The sequence below is a fragment of the Thunnus maccoyii genome, chromosome 7 (assembly GCF_910596095.1).
Source record: "Thunnus maccoyii chromosome 7, fThuMac1.1, whole genome shotgun sequence".
In the NCBI taxonomy this organism is placed as follows: domain Eukaryota; kingdom Metazoa; phylum Chordata; class Actinopteri; order Scombriformes; family Scombridae; genus Thunnus; species Thunnus maccoyii.
The window spans coordinates 20,517,873-20,532,235 of record NC_056539.1 but is presented as its reverse complement, the minus strand read 5'-3'; the positions used below and the strand labels follow the sequence as shown (position 1 = coordinate 20,532,235).

At 39.9% G+C, this 14,363-nt stretch overlaps 1 protein-coding gene across 1 annotated transcript in view; it reads right to left on the bottom strand.

Moving 5' to 3' along the window:
• The window catches only part of nr5a2 (nuclear receptor subfamily 5, group A, member 2), a 71,518-nt gene extending 57,526 nt beyond the window's left edge, over positions 1-13,992 (bottom strand). The window contains exons 1-3 of the mRNA XM_042416164.1: positions 13,323-13,992; positions 10,047-10,165; positions 5,591-5,732 (exon numbers count right to left, since the gene is read on the bottom strand). Coding sequence (XP_042272098.1) covers positions 5,591-5,732; positions 10,047-10,165; positions 13,323-13,404 — 343 coding nt within the window. The 5' untranslated portion in view covers positions 13,405-13,992. The remainder of the gene's footprint in view (positions 1-5,590; positions 5,733-10,046; positions 10,166-13,322) is intronic.
• Between the last annotated feature and the right edge of the window lie 371 nt (positions 13,993-14,363).

Sequence of the window (14,363 nt, the reverse complement as noted above, 5' to 3'; positions counted from 1 at the left end):
TTCCCAACATGCTTGAGGTCAACTCCAGTGCCCACTCAGCCCGGCTCAGGGATTATCATGACCGTTAAAAAATTGATCACACATCAAAGGAAAAAAAAAGAAAAAGAAATCAGGAGCCCCGTCAAATGTATCCATTATACATTATTTTAGGGCGACTTTAACTATTAATGATTTCTCCACAACAGCGTAATTAATGAGCTGAGAAACTAATAGTTGGCCCTACTGGGAAAACAAAATTAGGCCCTGACTGCCTTCTTGCCTGCCTCGGACCCAGGGACCCACATCACATCATGAATATCAGGATTGGGGGGTGTAGGTCTTACCACCACCACCACCACCACCACACACACACACACACACACACACACACGCAGATTCTTTGTCTCTAATTAAACAAGGTGATTTGCATGCATGTAACACAGATTAATATGGAAGGGGGAGGGGGGAAAAGGGGGGAGGACAGTGCGTGGGGGTGTGTGAGTGTGTGTCGGGAGCAAAGACGACTATGTGTTTGAGTGAGGTGGAGAGATGTTAATAGGATGGATGCTGCAGGGATTGAGTTTATGATGACAAAGTTATCGTATGACCAAAAAACTTTCACAGGCTCAAAAATTGTGTCAAACGAAATAAGAGTTTGAAGAAACACAGACATGCTGAGCTAAGTCATTTTTAAATGTTGTCATGCAAGAAAATGTTTTTTACTCTAAAAGCACATCAGTCATTGAGAATTGGTTACAGACATAAGCTCACTGGATGTTTGTGGGTTTTTTTGGAATAAACAAGACAAACTAAATAGTTAGTATGACAGTGACAGCCAACACTGCTGGACAGGCAAAGAAGAAAGACAGCCACCTATGGAAATTCAAGAAAATACGAGAAAAGAGATAGCACTCCACACAGTTTGACTGACATGAGTTGTCTGGAAAGTGAAGCAGTGAGCAAGATAGAAGCCAGGAAAAAAAAAAAAAAAAAAAAACTAATAAAAGTTCAAAATTGAGAAAAAAAAAAGAATATATGAAGAAAAATATCACAAGGAAGAAAAACACGTCATTTTCCCTCTTTGAACATATGAGAAGAAACTTCACTCTATTAGTGTGAAACAGATCTGAGTTGGGGGATGTTGTGGGTTAGCAGTGAGGCTTTGGGGCTAAAGCCAGGCAGAAAAGCTAAAAGGCTGACGCTGTCTTCCACTCTGAATTCCCCTGGTTTAATGTCTGAGAGCACGTCCACACACACATCCATAAATTCACAAACTGACCCAACCAAAACCCTGTTCCCTTTCCCCAAAAGTATCCAATGCCCCATGTACACACCATCTCGAACATGTACGAACACAAACAAGCACACACACACACACACCACATCCTCCACACAGACAATTTCTCTGCACATTACACATATGCCATCTACCTACACGCAGCCCCTTACACACTCAAACACATCACACACACACACACATACACACACAGCCCTCAGCGCTTATATCCTCTGATTTATGGTTGTTTAATATACAGGAATATTAAGCGCGCGTAGGTGAGGATCCCTGTCGGCTGCCGGCATATTAATGGGTCCCGCGGAGCCTTGCTGACACCCTGTTTGTCATGTCGGGGCCCCGGCCCCTGCTCCGGATGCGCCCTATCCCATGCACACACATGAATACCTATGATACCTATGCATAAGTAATGGGACAGCTCCCTGGCTTCACCGCAGGTACTGGGAGGCTGACGGAAGACAAATCAGAGCGAGAAAGATGGAGACAGGGAGGAGATAAAAAAGTGGAGGGAGAAGAGCACAGAGAGGAATATACAAACACTCAGTTGGTGGCGCTAATTTCAGATGAATGGCTCTACCGTTTTTTTTTTAATAAATACATTTAGATTTATGGATAGATTAAATATTGTTAAATATAAAAATCACTGGAAAAGAGACACCTAAGAAAGATTGAGTGAGTCTGTTAAGCAATGCTGTTAATGAGAGTGATTAGTCCAATCAAAGAAAACCAATCAGTAAAATTAACATTTATCAATGGGGGCAAAAGCAGGAATTGTCAACTTCAATGTTAGATGGTTACTTCTAAAAAATATCGGTCACCTCTGCTGACTTCAATAGTCCACAGCGGAACAAAATGTTTAACTCACAGTATCACAATTACCATTCTTACGCTCCATCTTTAAGATGATACACAACTGAAGGAAATATTAGGCAGTTCAGTGAAGCATATGATCCAAGGCAACTTCTAGCGAGCATAAAAAGAAAATCATACCAGTGGGAGCTGTTCAGATACGGCACGCTTCATCAGCTTCAGTGAATGACGTGCTAATGGTTCAAAACCTTAGTGGGATGTGGCTTTTTCTCAATGATTCAACACTGACTGAGATACTACAGTCAGCGCATATGAAGAAGCAAGGATTTGTACAGCATGTGTGTTTGTGTGGCTAAATGAGCGCGTGGCTGCCAGTCTTCATCATTATAGTGTGTGTATGTGAGACAGTGTGTGTGTGTGACTTTTTTTTTTCCTTCAGTACTGTGTTACACAAAGACCTGCCTGCCCCTGACAGCAACTTGAAAAGATAAATTCAACGATTAAAAAGCTTTTTTACACACACACATTTTGATATATATTACATGTTGATACATTTTTACAAATGTTATAATCCTATGATAAATAATAGGATTTGCAAAATTTAGATGGAAATATGTTAGTAGCTGATGACATGTGGTTAAATTTAAGGGTTTAAGATTACACTCATAATTCTATTAACTGCTGGGTTTAAACTTTACCCACAAGGCAGCTCTTCCCTCTCACAATCAATGCAACAGGAAAAGATTTTTTTATTTTTGAAAACATATCTTGAATGCTGCTCACTGGGTCAGAGGTAAGTCATTTATCTGGTGGCAGTGGCATGCTGAGGAGAATATGATATGCCACTGCAGTGTTATAAAATGTTCTTTTCCTGTGTTGCGTAAAGACAGGAGTCGCTGAGCTTTAACTATTTTTGTTTTGTTATCAACACAAGATAATATGAATGATCTCCTCGTGTCGGGATGGGGTGGTAGACATGTCACAACACTGTTTATGTCACTCTGATATGCGCCCGTCAGGCATTTCACCTTATTTCACTGCCCTCCCTAAACTTTGAATCATTACCAACACACACATATAATTATGCAAACACAGATTTCTTTACAGCTGCCAACCTCACTGCAAACTGTACAGACTGTCCCATTGGTTGGCAGACTTATCGACAAACAGAAATGATGTTGGATAACACCAGTGATGCAAAAGTAAACAAGAAAAATACAGAAGAAAGTTACAGTTTGGGTCAACTTTAAAGTTTCCCCCATGTTTTTTTTGCCCACATTTAGTTTCCATTCAGTATCCTGGATTCACATGTTGCTACAAGCTGCTGTGTAATGGAATGAAAAGCTCGTAATAACAAAGCACATGACCCCAAACCTCCTTTTCTCTTTCACCGCTATTGTACACACGTTTTTTTGTTTTTTTTTTCAGATCAAATGACAGTTTCTCCCTCTTGCCTGTGGCCTTCTGAACACCGTTTTGGGCTTCTCATGAATATATGTATGTGTTTACCAGGGAGAGCTTGTGTGTGCATAGTGTGACTGTATGTGTGTGTGTGTGTGTGGTGAGGGGTGTCAGCCTTTCTGTATGGGAGGTCTTTACTGGTTGTGGCAGGAGTCACCCACTGGAGCTTCTGGCCCCTGACAGAGCGCTGCAGGGCCCGTCTTGCCCCCGAGCTGAAAGCTACCGCCAGCAAAACAAATCAAATGCTACCCGCTCCCCACCCATGTCAGCTGGAAGATGACAGGCCAGGACATTCTGCCCAGCGGCCATTCACAATTAACAGCAATTAATTACACCACACATGGCAGGTAAAGGGAGAAGCCTCCGGAAAGATTTTAGTTAGGCTGTCTTTGCTTTACTTTCACCCTCCCATGCTCTTATCTCTTTAACACATAAGCTTTTCTCAATTGTATGTGATCATTTCAGGGGCCGAGGGATTTTTAATTTGGTTTGAATTACAAATGTGTGAAGAATTTTGTTTCAATATGATACTGGAGCCAGATGAATAACATAATACCTGCTCTTATTAAAAGACTGCAAAAGTAAAAAGATTTGCACTATTTTTATTGTAACTTAAGCCCTCTGTTAACAAAATAAGTATTAACTTTTACATCCTCTATTTTATATTTACTGTAAGATGACCTTCAGGTTACTTTATTCACTCCAAAATTATTAATCTTAGAGTAAAACTTGTCAACTAATGTGTGGAAAAATAGTTGATTTTAAATATTATCTGTGCATATTGGAAGAATCTTTCTTGCCCTGCTATCCTGTCACTTTTGTATAGCTGTGTTTGAACAAGCTTCTGAGCCACGTTCAAATTAAACAAAGAGGCCTCGATACAGCCGGCCAAAAGTATCATCATTACCATTCTCGCCCTGCCGCCAAGTTTAATATTTTATCTATTACTCTGTCTGGCAAGTTTAAGTGCACAGCAGCTACCAGATACCCCCAACTCCCCCTGACCCCATCTAAAATACTAATAAGCATTTCTGGTTGTCAACGCACTGGTAGAAATGAAAGGTTTCACTTCACAAGGTTCAAGGTATACATTCTGAAGAACGGAAATTACCCCAATGTTCATCTTTTAATGGCAATCACTGTGTCAGAGCAGGTATTCCCCCCTTTTTTAAGAATATTATATGAATATCTCAATTCGGACTGAAACCCTTCACATGCAAATTGATTATGGAAGAATATTTTTCACTCTGAGGTTCCAGAGAGCAAATGTGCTGTGATGATGTGTGTTGAATTGTGAATTAATGGAAAATGACTTGTGCTGTCATTTCACAAGAACTTTGGTAGAGGTTTTTAAAACACCTCTGTGGAAGTCCAGAAGCAGTCAACCTCCAATTTTAGCTGCTCCATGTTATAATTTTTTCCTTCCAAGTTTCAGTAACAGTAATTGCAAACAGGCATCATATCTCGAAAAATATATGATGCATCACACAGAAAGCAGTACCACTGCCTGGATCTGCTTTTCCACTCCTGCAGATGTGTAAAAGTTCTAGATCATATTTTAGGGAATGGTGTTTACAGTGAAACCCTGGAGTGGACAAAATCTTTGGTAAACTATTCATGAAATTCTGCAGAGGTAGAGCACTGTATGTACACCATAAAAATGTAAATATTCTCCCAGAGTAAAATATAATTTTGAAATACTTCTGGTAAAAGTGAGCCAGGAGATGTATACTACATTCAGCAGCCTAGATGCTGTCTTGTTACTGGAAAGCCACATGTTCAACGCTGATAACAGCCATTTGTTCAGTCTGGGAGCCCTTGAGTAAGACATTGAAATCCCAGTGCTTAATCTCTCTTGTTCATTTTGAAGAATCACAAATTTTTTGAACATCCCCTCTCTGGGCTATATCCTACCACAACATCACATTGAAACAGGAAACACATTGCATTACATAAGCAAAACACCAGCGAAACTTGCAATTTCAAGTCACTCTGGACGGCAGCACAAACCCCCTGAAATGTAAAAATGCAAACATGTTGCTGTACCTTCTAGCTTCATGCCGACGGTGAGGCACTTTTGGAAGCGGCAGTATGGGCAACGCTTCCTCTGGGTCTTGTCAATCTGGCAGCTCTGGTTCTCTATGCATGTGTAGCGCTTGTTGTTCTGGACGGTGCGCTTGAAGAAGCCCTGTGGAGAGAACCAATTAAGACGTCAACCCGCTTGACCCCTGCAATGCGATAGTAATTGGCCCATTCACACTCTCAGACAGATGGAGAGGGACAGGCTTAATGGATACACACACACACACACAGAGTGAAGTTTTGAAAGCTATACTCCAATGGATGTTTTGATGATTTACGGACACACACACACACACACACACACACACACACACACACACACACACACACACACACACAGAATATAAGGGGCTATGAATATACACTTCTTACAAATGAAAGAAAGTGTGAGTGTTTCTAAAACACTTTTTTAATTTATGAAGATGTTGAAAAACAAATGATTTGATTTATTCTTTAACGTGGAAGTTACGCAAAGAAGCTATAAAGTTTCATTATTACATTATATCATGCCTACATTTTATTCAGCTTTGAACAAAAATGCAAAACAAATTCTCCACATATTGGCTTTACACAGTGCTTTCACTGTATTATAAACAGTTTTTAAAGGGTATCAAATCTAATAATTTAGGTCCTGTCAAAATTACATTACTATTTATGATATTCTCCATTCACATAAAGACTCTAGAATTTACAGGAAAAGCATCTTTTCAACTCTCCACTTAATTATTGAAAAATATGAGCACAGGAGTCCAAAAAATCCAATAAATTATATCCATAATTCACAGTTCCGGGATTACAGAGATTCATACCTGCAATGTGGAATTAATTATTGGCAGCAGCAGTGAAAATCAAACGAAGGGAAGATAGTATTAATGTATTCTAGATCCATAACCTAGGAGGAGAATCCTTAAACCTGGTCTTTAGAAAAAAAATAAAATAAAAAGAAAGTGCTGCTGTCAATATCTCACCAAACACAAATTTAATTGACAATCTGCATTGCCTGATCCATCAAAAAAAAGAGAAAAAAAAAGGGCACTGCACTCGGTTTTGGATTATTGACTTCTCAGTGCTAAAAAATCCATGCTTCAGAGAGAACTTTCTCTCCAATTTTCCATTTAGCACACAGCATGTGCTATAAATATCTGAACCAAACTGGATTTGAACATGCTTTAAAAACCACACAATATCACGTCTGGAGATTAAGCGGACAACATATCACTGAAAAGCTTTCATTTGACCTGCAGTTCAAACCAAGAAAAGGCACTCGTCAAGGCTCATTTTTATGCATAACGAGATTGCTGCAAGCAACTGTAGCCTCTTTCTGTTGCCATTACATGCAACAAAAGATCCTCATTTAACCAAAAAAGGTCTACGAATCAACATAAAATCTCAAATCATCATAATAATGTGAAATTGTATTCTCTGAAGTAGCAACAGGACATTCATACAAATAATGCCCAACTTGAATTTGACAAATTTTCTGAATGTATTCCTGACCTTCGAATTCCATCTTCAAACTGCACTCTATGCAGAATCTCTACACACAAAGAGCAACCACGAAACTGCTTTTACCTCTTGTCAATGCTGGCTAGTGAGTCCAACAGAGTAGCAAGAAAAACATAATTCAAATCATCACTTCATCTCGTTGAATCCATGTCTTATGCACCTGCTTTCCTTGCTCTAATATGTCTTTTGTCTAACTTAAAAATAATAAAAAAACAGTCCCTTTGACCTTAATTTGCTTTGCTCATATTTATTTTCCTTTCATCTCTGCAGATCTTGAATATATTTTTTGATATGTCCACTATAATTCTGACCCATTACCTTCTCACTAGTTGCTTGTAATGTCTGTATTATAGGATTTTAGGGTAATTCTGCTATTGCTCTCTCAGCTCAGTCTCAGCTAAAGTAAGTCTCTCAGGGTTTGAGCCAATGAGGATCTTGCAGCCCATTTCGTCTTGTTGTTGTTATTCCAACAGGTCTGATGTTACCATGTTTACTTTATGTAAATAACATGGTAAATGGACTGCATTTATATAGCGCCTTTCTAGTCTTCCGACCACTCAAGGCGCTTTACACTATATGCAAACATTCACCCATTCACACACACATTCATACACTGATGGCAGAGGCTGCCATGCAAGATGCCAACCTGCTCATCAGGAGGAGTTCCTAATGCTCATTCACACACACACACACACACACACTCACACACCGATGGCACAGCCTTCGGGAGCAATTTGGGGTTCAGTATCTTGCCCAAGGACACTTCAACATGTGGACTGGAGGAGCCGGGGATTGAACCGGCGATATTCCGATTAGTGGACGACCCCCTCTACTGCCACTATGTGGGTATCCTGCGTGTATGAAGAAAGGGGGATATGTGTGTGTGTGTGTGTGTGTGTACATTTGCAGTGTGTGTATACATGTGTGCACCTCCATGTGATCCAGTGTACGTGCTTGGGGAGGTTGTAGGATTATGAGGCGGTAAAAGAAGCTTTACTTGTGTGACTCTTTCTTTCTCCCTATCTTTCTCTGTGTATGTGTGTATGTGTGTGTGTGTGTGTGTGCCTGTTCTTTACTCCGAAACTGGCAACCAAAGCTGAAAAAAATCTGACCCTGAAAACAAATGTCTCCTATTGTCAACAGTGTTTTTGGGGGGTTGAAAGATAAAGGGAGGGGAGGGGTGAGAAGGTCATGACTCACTGAAAATTATTAAATGTGTTCAAAAATGATAAAGCAAAATACTGGAAAAAGTTCAACTTTGATAACACAAAACAAATTTAAGTTAAGGTATTTTCAATTTAATAGAAAAGTAAAAATAAAATGTAATTGTTTTTTTTTTTAAAGTTTTTATGCTGCACCATTACACTGGAAATGAATTGCACTGCCTGGCTGATTGTGGATATCTAATGCCAATATGAGCCTGTAACATGTCAACAAACTGATATATCAGTCCAACCCTGAAAATCATACTATTACTGAATACGTTGCCTGCATTTTAGAGATAATCAATGACAAGCTTCAGGTAATTATCAATATTATTAATGTTTCAACAAGGATATATGCAGCACTTTATAAAAGACCTCTTCATCTACATCCTGCATGCATGCACACACACACACATGCACACACCATTTCAACTAAACTGGGAAATGTGTGAAATGGCTCTCCAGCACAAGACTGCTGTGCTGAGGCTGAAAGCAGCAGAGATGCCACTGATGTCTCCCTTCAAGCAAGTGTTTAGCATCTCAAGGTCATAATACGGGATAAAATCTATAACATCTGCTTTGAATAATGACTACATAGGCAAGAAATGTGCACTGCCACATCAATACCGTGTGCTGCAATTTTACACCAAATAGTGTTAACACAGAGACATTTGTCTTAGCTTAATTTTGAGCTGACAGCTTTTCTGGACTAAAAAAAAAAAAAACAAACAAAAAAACTTGGGTAATGCTTATTAGTGCAGTGTTGAGGAGAGCAGTTGAAAGCAACAATAAAGTTGTTGATAGAGCTCAAATTAATAGCAGCAACAGTTTGCTTTGCAGCAGCCTCATTATTAACCTGTGTACGGAAACCTTTTGCAACCAGACAATACTGCTGTGCTCTTAATGAACTTGTGATGAGAGTTTTAGACAGTAGGACACAAGCTTGTACAAACAAAGACAGTATTATTGTGTACTTTGCCTCCTCGGTTAAATCCTCTTCGCCCACCTCCTGTGTTTGGTGGTTGCAAAATTTACAAAAAACCCATAGCATTTTCTTTTGAACTCCTGTTTCTTTTCCGAGCCGCTGACCCATTCAAAAAAATAAGAAAAAAAAAAATCATCTGATACTGACAGGAAAAGTTTGTTAGATCAATTGTCATAACAATATTTGACTCCTGGCCTCTTTACTGTTGGGTTTCCTGTAATGTTAATGACGAGGTACTGAATCTTTGCTCTACTGTTAAACTTGCTGCAAGTCAAATCTGAACAAGAATGTCTGCTATAGTGTGCAAAACTGTGACTGCAAAAGAAAAATGCATCTCCACAGATGAACAGAGGTTTGTGTGCTCAAATAAGTCACTTACTGCAAATATGACTATACCTGCAATACTGAAGGAAAATAATGATACCAAAGCAGATAGAAATACCAACTACTGAATACTACAAACACACTACATCACTATAAAGCACAATAATACTATCAAACCATGTTCAGCCATTGTAAACCTGGTACTGGATGAACTACAGCAACTTTATATTAATACCATTAATTAGGCAACTATAGATAGCTGTGACCTCACTACCAAACACAAGTTTAGAAACTATAGGAAATTTAGATGCCACAGCAGACAAAGGTCATAATGCCACAGACACACTATTTGTCACTACGGAAATATTACTGTTATAATATAACGAATAAGGGCACTCACCTTGCAGCTCTCGCATGTCAGGAGTCCGTAGTGATACCCTGAAACCTTGTCTCCGCACACGGGGCACATCTCGTCCAGGTCTTCGTCATAAGAGTAGTCCATCATTTTTAACTGGGGGGCTGCGGAGGAGACACGGACACACAGAGAAAAGTCTATTTCAGTGCTGAGCAATCTCTTTTCCAAAAGCCCACTTTCATCCTTCAAGTTGAACCACAGGGAGCCACGCGACGCAACTGGATGTGATATTTTTTTTTTTTTAAAGTTGTGTTGGACTTGTAGAGGTTTAATTTGAGGAAGGGAAGACGATGAATGGTCGATTTTGGAATGAGTTGAAAGCACGCAACCATTTATTTCTCCTTGTTGCCGCCTTCTCTTCTACATTCGTTGCAGACAGGAGCCAAAAAAATAGAAGAAAAAAAAAAGCGCATGAAAGTAAGCCTCATAAATATGCATGCATCTAAGTCGTGAAATCGCTGGGGGAAATGGAGAGATATTAGAGTTAAGGATTGGAGGAGAAAATGTTACCGCCCACAGACAAATGAAGACACACAGAGAAGCCCTTATCTCTGCAGGCGAGGAGAAAAACATCCAAAACCAACTTCAACCAACATTATTTTTCCCTCTCGAAGAATCACTCGCAATGCTACAGGCCAAGCTCTTTAGTTTCATTTATGCGTTTTGGTTGTGTTAAAGCAGAGGCAACATTATGTGACTCTGCGCTGGAAAAAAAAAAAAAAAAAAATCCATCTCCCAAGTCTTCAATATAATTTGACAGGATCATTTCACTAGTTTCCAAAGCAGTTTCAGTAATTATTAAGAATAAGTAAAAAAATTTTTTTAAATAGATGGAGAAATAAAATAGTATATTTTTTCCCACTTCTTTTTTATTAACATTAAAGGCTCAATATAATAAACAATTCAGATACTATTGCGGTGTATTTGTTGTAGCCCCCTTTGAATTGCGTATTAGAAATACTTGCATTGATAAGACTGTGTGTGGCAGCGCTACGCAAACAGGCAGGCTGACATTTACAACAGTTACAAAAGCATTTATGGTTCTAATCATAAAAAGCAGCCAGGATCAAACAGGAAAACCTCAGTGGCTGTAAAAGTGGAAATATTTTGTCAACTAGACGCCTTCCAAGGCCCTCACATATATTACTGCTCTACTTCAAATCCACTCATCTGCTCGCTGAGACCTTTTAATTAGACATGATTTCTGGTTTGTTAACGCGTTGCACTGCTGGGATCCGCGCTGCATATTCCAGCTGAAGCAACAAGTTCCACCGGGCTGCCGGTTTTTCCACAGAAGCTCAAAGCAAGCTCCATTTCCGAACTTTTCTTCTGCTTTCAAGCGCGTAAAAGGAGATGGTTTGCAGGGCCTGTTCTCAGCTGCAGATTTGGACACATTTAAAAAAAGAAAATAAACATAATCGGGGTATTGGTTGCAGTTAGGCAGTGATGGAGGCAGTAAAATAAAAAATAAAGCTGAATTACGACCAGTTGGTACCTCTAATTGATGAACATAATATATATATATATTTTAGAAAACCGTTATTTTTTAAGGGGTCTTTCCTCCCTTAAAACACGCTGCTGCAGTACTTGGTTTTCACATGATTAAGAATTATAACAACATAAAAATGTGGGTGATGTCTGTATTGCGAATAAAGAACAAATTGAATTTACTGTGAACCCTCCCCTGCATCCCTGCTACCCAGCAAAAGTGTATGCACACACAGTTTTGCATTGCTTTGAAAGGTGCAGAAACACCGGTCAGCACAGTCTCTCATCACCTAGACGGCATTTGCTCATGCAACACCCCCCACCGCCCCCCCCCAAAAAAGGAAAAACCTGCAGTATTGGGCAAGAAACGCCAAATTCTGTCACAGTCCGCGCTACCTTGTTTTTAGCCGCATGTAAAACGAGATAACGGACACTCTAACAAAGCACTCCTTGCCTCGTGAGTAAAGGCTGTGTTATCAGCGTCTCATAAACCACATAGACCGGGCTAATTGATTGTCTGCTTATATTGCTGTGGAATGACATGAGGGGAATTAAGGGGGGTTACGTGAGTTTATCTTGACAGGAGGGTCAGTCCCAGAGAAGTGTCACTTCTTTATTTGCGCCTTGTAAAACCGATTAGAAAAAATGGTTTATTGTATGCAGCAATTAATTTGAATGATTTATCGTCAATCTGAAAAAGGAAAAGAACCTCAAACATTTGTTTTCCTCTGGGAATCAATAAAAGCTGCACATTTCTGAAGCCATAAATCTAAATTCGTACATTTAGAGGTCTAAAGTGATTCTTCCCTAAATGTTGGGGATGACTGGTGAAATTTTCTTACATATTAGTAAAATAAAAATCACACGCATGAGTGTAGCACTTGTGCCCCGTTTTAATTTAATTTAATTTAATCCCATGATGGACTGATTTTTAAATTGCAATCCATTTTTTTATGCCAGCATGGATAAATTACAAAAATAGAAATCATTTAAGTTAACATTACAAAATAAAGATTTGTCATGTATTTGTCACGCAATTTTGAATATTTCACAATGTTTATGAAGTGTAATTTAGACCAGAATTAATAGGCTTCAAAGACTAAAGTTTACTGGCTCGAGGTCAAATATTTTGGTATTCATGGAGCAAATCATTAAATCAAAGTTCTCTGTAGTCGTTTTTTTTAAAAATTGGCATCATCTCTGTCATAACTAGTCTTTGCATACACACGCAATAAGAAGTCAATTCTACATATTAGTTAAAATGCTGGGAAGAAGTCACTCAGTTGATTATAAGACCACAGAGAAGATAGAGAAGTTAAACACACAGAGCTCCTCTGCTCTGCCTCACCGTTTTACGTACCAGGCGCCGCACACTTCCACCATGGGTGACAGCTGGGTGTACTAATTGTTTGATCACAGGCCAAACCTTTAAAAGCTAGTTCAAGTCAGATCTGCATACGTAGCTTTTAATTATTATATCAGAATAAATATTAAGAGAAAATAACAAATTTATGTCGAAACCGCAGTAAGGGCATTTAAAAAATGGATACGCAAAGAATTGACCTAAATAACACTTTTATCATATAATATTAGCTTACTTTGTCACTGGCCTACATTATCCGTAGAAATGTAGTGGATTTAAGCGTGTTGCGAAGTTTGGGTGTCATTGAGATACACACTGAAGACGATGACGCTCCGTTAAAGACACTGAAGTGGAAGTTAATGAGCCTGCCTTGTAGTCTACAGAGATTAAAACGAAATGACAGCTCTTACCTTGCATGTTTCTTGGCATGTGCCCTTGTTCGCCATACGATCGAGAGAGTCCCAGGGATTCAGTCTCGACTTTGGGCAGCATGTCAGCGCTGCCGGCCTGAGCTGGAGACTCCGCACCGCTCGGCGGGACACCTGGACGTGAGAGGCAGACGTTCCCACAAACACAGCTCAAAGTGTCCCAAATCTCGTTTTAGCTGTCTGTTTCTTGCTTTCTGTCTCTTCTCTCTCTTTCTCTCTGTCTTCTAATTATCTTACTGTGCTCTGAATATAGAGCGTGATTCACACGATTCACACTGTCTCCAAACAGCCGGGTTGCATAGCCGGTATGTGTCTGCCCTGATTCAACTTCAAATTAAATTTTTCAAAATTGCGTTTGCGAAAAAACGCAGCAATAACACAGAACACAGACGAGAGATCCCGATACAATACTTATTAAGGGCAGTTGCGCGCTGAGTTAGGGAATCAGTCTCTTACTCAAACGACAAAACTGCACAGCGTCCGGACTAAAAGACGATGATAAGTTTCCTTTTGGCTTGTCCCAAAGTCTTTTTTTGCGCGTCACCCAATAAAGTCGGACTGTCAGTGTAACTTTCAGCGTTTACCAGACGAGTACGCGCAGCCGGGGCCGCCCTCTCCTGTGCGTAAAGTCGGATTCGGCGTGTCGGTCGGACTGTCTTGAGATGTGGAGACCTCTCCTCCTCCTCCTCGCGGCTTTGTTTACTCCGCTCTCTCCAATCCGGGACGCATGCGGTCGTCTGACATCATCTTTCCCCGGTCCAATCAGGCGAGGAGACCGGGAAACATCGCCTCAAACCCTCCAGTTCCATCTCTCCAAAATCTCAGCTGTTTAATCCCGTTAATGATGGACTTTAAAAGCGGAGGGAGAACAAGGAAATCAAGCGAGGTGATGCAACTGCATGTGAAAGCAGACTCCCCGTGAGCGCACGGAGCGCACATCCAGCGCACAAGGTATGTGGGTTGGAGAGTGTTAATACAGGAGCTGTACTGCAGCACACGCACGTTTTTTGATAAAACAATTCA